General features: G+C 35.7%; 1 protein-coding gene across 1 annotated transcript in view; it reads right to left on the minus strand.

Moving 5' to 3' along the window:
* The window catches only part of LOC109235446 (elongation factor P), a 4,515-nt gene continuing 267 nt past the window's right edge, over positions 1,753-6,000 (minus strand). The window contains exons 2-7 of the mRNA XM_019401561.1: positions 5,812-5,889; positions 4,884-4,990; positions 4,378-4,455; positions 3,267-3,368; positions 3,020-3,101; positions 1,753-2,108 (exon numbers count right to left, since the gene is read on the minus strand). Of these exons, the coding sequence (XP_019257106.1) occupies positions 1,981-2,108; positions 3,020-3,101; positions 3,267-3,368; positions 4,378-4,455; positions 4,884-4,990; positions 5,812-5,889 (575 nt within the window). The 3' untranslated portion in view covers positions 1,753-1,980. The remainder of the gene's footprint in view (positions 2,109-3,019; positions 3,102-3,266; positions 3,369-4,377; positions 4,456-4,883; positions 4,991-5,811; positions 5,890-6,000) is intronic.

Here is a 6,000-nt window from a genome sequence, read left to right on the forward strand (position 1 = left end):
TTTGAACTTGGAACTCTAAGCTCAGGACTTCAGGACTACATGTCCTTAACTTTTGAACTTGTAACTCTAAGTTCAGGACTTCAGGGCTACATGTCCTTAACTTTTGAACTTGGAACTCAAACTTCAGGACCAAGCGTCCTTAACTTTTGAACTTGCAAGTCAAAGTTAAGGACCTATTGTCCTTAACTTTTGAACTTGTAACTGTAAGTTAAGGACTGCTTGTCCTTAACTTTTGAACGTGTAACTGTAAGTTAAGGACTGTCTGTCCTTAACTTTTGAACTTGGAAATCAAAGTTAAGGACCTATTGTCCTTAACTTTTGAACTTGTAACTGTTAGTTAAGGACTACCTGTCCTTAACTTTTGAACTTGTAACTATAAGTTAATGACTGCATGTCCTTAACTTTAGAACTTGTGTCCTTAACTATTGAACTTAACTTTAGGACTTCAGGACTACATTTCCTTAACTTTTGAACTTGAAACTCTAAGTTCAGGACCATGTCCTTAACTTTTGAATTTAACTTTAGGACTTCAGGACTACATGTCCTTAACACAATTATCAAAATTCAATTCCATAAAATGGTAAAGGGTCCCATAAACTAAATGGAAACAGTATAGTCAAAACCACGACATATAACAGATAATAACTATCAGATTAAAACCCAAAGCCTAAAAGACAACAAGAACCTAACCAACCAAAAGAAAAAGAAAAAAAAATAAAGTTGGAGAAGTGGTCTGCAAGAAGGAAGTGGTTTGCCTTTGGGTTTAGGAAGTGAGATGAAATTGGGGAAGAACTTACTGCATGGGGAAGAGAAGTAACGAATTTGGGAAATTTTGATCAGGAGAAAGGGTTTTGAAATTTTGATAGAGGGTTTGCGATGGAAAAGAGATAGAAGAAAGGGTAACTTCGTCTTTTAATATTAATTTTAATAGAGTAGTGGCTATTTTTGCTCAGCATTAAAAATGTTGGATAAAAAGTAAATACCACTTTAAAAAGTGGCTACCGCACGCCATTTCTACGACAAGTCAAGAGTATTACTGCTGGACCGGTGAAGATGCTACCGCAGTGGGTTTGAATATCCTTAAAGAGAGCAAGATATCCGCACCTCAGCCTGAAGAATATTTGTTTATTTTTCTTCATCATATTTTCAACTGTAATTACTTGTAATTCACCAACATTTAATAACCTGATTAACAAACACTTCATTGACTTATGATATAGTGCTTTCCAGAAGTACTACCAAAAAAACCAATTGTGGAGGAATATACCTAACTATGTTTCTTTAGGGCTTTTAACACAATTGGCCAATCGGCTAACATAGTTACATCTACTAGCCAAATATATTAAAATGTACATAAATTATGTATAATATATATATATATATATATATATATATATATATATATATATATTATACATTAAAGCCCAGTGCACCAAGCTCTTGTTTCCACGCTCGAACCCATGACCTCCTAGTCACATGGCATCAACTTTATCAGTTACGCCAAGACTCTCCTTCAGTTCTTCATGTATATTATACATTAATATACAAAGTTATACATTTATCGGCTATTATTTTGGCAGGCAACTATACACGGTAGATTTCCCTTCTTTTTTTTTTATATAAGGAAAAATTTGAATCATTTCTCCATTTGTGCATGTCATCCTTGGGCAGAGGGCCAGAGGCCATTCTATTGTTGTAACATTCCAATTTTCATGTTACTGAAACCTGTTTATCCTAGATGTGTAGGATACATCAAATAATGAATGAGGACTTTTACATTTACTATAATAACCACCTGTTTCTTCAATACAACAAAGACTATCTACTTGATAATTTATATATCACTTCATTGTCTACTCAAATCGGTGGCAAAGAAAAGGTGTCAAAGGGCATCTGCAGTGAGGTCCTAATGTTACTCCGGATAACACTTGATTTTAATACATTATGATACCAAAATTTCCAGTTGCTACAAAACTTATCTCAAGCTTCCTTTGCACGACTCATGTATTGTCCGTTTCTAGTATCCACCAAAATTTCCTCGCCCCTTTCTATGAATAACGGAACATTAACAACTGCACCGGTGTCCACAGTTGCTGGCTTTGATCCACCTGCCACATAATATAAATCATATTCACAAGCTCGCAGAAGAACAAAAAGGAAAGGAGTAATTTACTCTAGACAATTGCCCATCAAATATATATTTGGTGTCATAGTAGCCATTCAGAAGAACGAAGGGGAGCCTTGGTGTAACTGGTAAAGTTGTTGCTAAGTGACCAGAGGTCACGGGGTTCGAGTCGTGAAAATAGCCTCTTGTACATCTTGCGCATAACGGAGGTTAGTGCACCAGGCTGCCCTTTTTTAGTAGCCATTCAGAAGACCGTCAAGAATTTCAGAGGTTGACACAAAGATGGACCAAAAGACATGGATAAATATAATGCTATAGCCCTATTACAATTGAATCATAGGCACATCGGAATCAGTTGCCCACATAGACCTTGAATGCGAGTCAGTATTCAATATTTACATATGACAATACTTCTCGCAACAACATTTTCTATTTACTGGAAATATTCTGGATAAACTATAATGAAAGAAGGAAATGGGATGTCATCCATAATTTCTACAAACAGAAGAGGGACGGGCATGATAGGAAGATGAAGAAGGGGACTTCAGAGTAAAACTTGGCTCCCCCATCCCAACCCAACTGAAGGCAATGGGGGAAAGAAAGGCAAAGCTGACATGTTTTGGGGTGACCAAGGTAGACACATTAAGAATATATCCAAAAAAAGAAAATTAACCTTCACAAGATTATAGAGCACTATTACTATACTCTTCTGTTATAGTTCAAACACATGAAGTGTTTACGCCTCCAAAATCCCCTCGTATACATTAGTCTCCCAGTTCAATTGTTCAAGCTATAACTGCGCTGCAGTCCCAGACAAGTTCAGGTCGGCTATATGAATCCTCACTGACCATGTTTCTCCATTTAAGCTCAAGCTAGAAAAGAAGAAATGATTACCTTGTGCAGTGTCACCTTTGAGACCTGGATCAACATCCACCACTGTCAACTTCACTGTTATAGGCAATTCAAAGTCGATCACCTATGGAAATATTAACCTTAGTATATTGACTACCGTTACAAAAAAGATACGAAAGTACTAGCTTCGACAAGACAAGCTATAGGGTTAATCAGATATTCTCGATTGACACTTTCAAAGGAGAAAATCAGAACTGCAAACACTGAAAATAAGTTCATTGGAAAATACCTTTCCATTCCAGAAAAGCAAACTGCAGTCCATGCCCTCTTTTAGAAACTTTGCTTTATCTCCAACATCTTTTTCATTTAGACGATATTCTTCATAACTGGTCTGCAATAAAAATTGCCCCAAAGTTATCATAATTTATATAGTGTACATATAAGGGGGAATAAAAGACAACCAAATTCTAATTCATCCTTCCTAGAAGTTGGTATGGACTAAGGGGCATTGGAGGGAACTTGATCCACACAAGTAATGTAACCAATTAAGACATTATTTTTGCTCATTAACGTGACCAATTAAGACATCAGTAAGCGACATTGAACCTTTTCCTTTGTATTTTTATAGGTATTTCATTCATATGCACCAAGAAGGTACCGATATTTACAGCAAAAAGAACTTTCAGATCCCTTTAAACATGTAGTGAGACAACGAAGTTAAAAAAAATATTTACATAGTTTTCTTGTTTCAGATTACACCAAGCACACAAGAGATGTAAAACTCCAAATTTTTGGAAATGCACACTCTACTTCTATTCTCAAATATCTGAATAAACCACTTTTACCTGTCTGACTAGCACAGCTAAATCGGGATAAGAAAGGGCAGAGCCCACAACTTAAGCGACTTGTAAGGTGCAACTATAGATCAGATATTTAGAACTTCACCAAAACCAAATAAATTAGCCCAACCTTGATGCTCACTCTCATACGTGCAAAAGCTCCTCGAATTTGGGTCTAGGTTTTATGTGCCAAAAGGATCAGATGAAAGACATAATCTCCAGAATATTATACGGCCTAAATATTAACAAGGGATAAAAGTAGTATCTTGCATTTCAAAGGGTAGCAGTAGGAAAAGAGAGTTGCTGCTAGAGTTAGGCATAATCCCTCAAGTAACCAAACCCATTGACGTGTGGCCAGGTTTATGCTTGTTCTTTTTCTTTCTTGTTTTTTTCTTTATTTTCTTTTGTTTTGGAGGGAGGGAGAACGACAGTGGAGGGTCACTTTTATGGATTGGGATTTGGGAGATCTATAAAAGTAACCTGCATAAGCTGCATGCAAGTGAAGGCTGCAAGAACAAAACTAGCACATTGGACCACTCTATTAAAAGTTACTGTACTAACCAGATCCATGAAGACAAACTGGGCACCATCTTTGTAAGTGAATTGCTTTGTCTCCTTGTAGATATTTGCCTCTTCTATCTGCAGAGATAGTTCAATGTCAACTGAAATTTAAAATCATGTAGGCAGTGTCAATTTGGTTGGAGAAAAAAAAATGACGTCAAAGTTGCAGATTCATTATCAAAGTAATAGATCTGAGAGTCTTTCAGTAGATTGAAAAGTATCTTATGTTCTAAACAAGAAGGAAAGGAACTTTCACACTGCCTTCGACAGATATTCTATTACCTGGTGAAAGTCAAACAACACAATTAGTGATGTTGTTCCTATTAATAAGGAACTTATCCAACAAAGTTATGCAAAAAGAATGGCTCGAGCTACATAACAAGTTCTTATTTAGTATAGATGACATGCATGTGGTGTGAACTTAGCAATAAAATCCACTGCAAGCATATAACGCGGACAGTGTAAGAGAATAAGCATTGAAGAGCAGGTGGTCCCAAAGATATTACCTTACTTCCAGCTCGAAAAGTTTTCTCAACAGTGTTCCCTGTTACATAATTGCGCAATGTGGTCCTCACAAATGCAGCCCCTTTCCCAGGCTTTACATGAAGAAACTCTAAATACACCCAAATAATAAGTATTATCAAACGGTAAAAGTATCAACCAAATTCTAGGTGTACTCTATACCAAACTATTCCATATATATTCATGTTCAACAATCAACTGTTTTTGAATTCTGCTTTATGGACTACAAGTAAAATCACGGTCAATTATACATGGATACAAATGTTTGAGTTTATTACAGTCCCAAATAGATGTCTTGGTAACCTATATAGAAATCTGAACAGCAAAACAAACAGTTTATAACAGCTAGCATACTCTAGGGTCTGAGTGGACTAACAATGTTCTAAGCAACTTTTAGCATGCCATCCATTCAGTCATTCAATGTAATCATGAAACCTTACACTTCACTCGGGAATCCTCTAGTCTTGCTCTAGTTTGTGTAATTTCAGTAGTAACTAATAATCCTGTTATTCAGGGGGATAGGTAGGATAAAATATGGTGGTCAATTACACATGGTTACAAAATTTCGAACGTATTAAAATAGTAACTTCCAGAAATTGTAAAAAGCATAGAACTTTTACTTCTTTGAAACTAGTTAAAGCCTGATTTTTCACAAATTACTTAGACAAATTACTAGAGCTGGTTCACAACCCCTTTCCTTTACTTGTGAAAAATACTCCTACATGCTTAGCATAATCAAGCAATAAAAAGCTAGTTAAAAAATCAAAATTAGCAACAATGTAATGATGTACTATGAGAAGTACATCCTAATCAGTCAGAAAAATATGGATAATCTGAAAATGGTAATATTATACTATCATATGGAATACGAAAAATAAAAAAGATAATATGAAGTGGGTGGTTAGTAGTCACCTATAACCTTGCAAGGAGCTCCATCGACTTCAATGTTGCTGCCTACTTTAATATCATTGCTAGAATACGCATATATCTCTGAAAATGACCAAAAATAAAGAAAATTAAATATAACCCACAAAGTTTTTGAGTAGAAAAAGAAGAACATTGCCACAGTAAGAAGCTCTTTTTTTTTTTTTTTGGGGGGGG

This window comes from Nicotiana attenuata, chromosome 12 (genome assembly GCF_001879085.1).
Source record: "Nicotiana attenuata strain UT chromosome 12, NIATTr2, whole genome shotgun sequence".
In the NCBI taxonomy this organism is placed as follows: Eukaryota; Viridiplantae; Streptophyta; class Magnoliopsida; order Solanales; family Solanaceae; genus Nicotiana; species Nicotiana attenuata.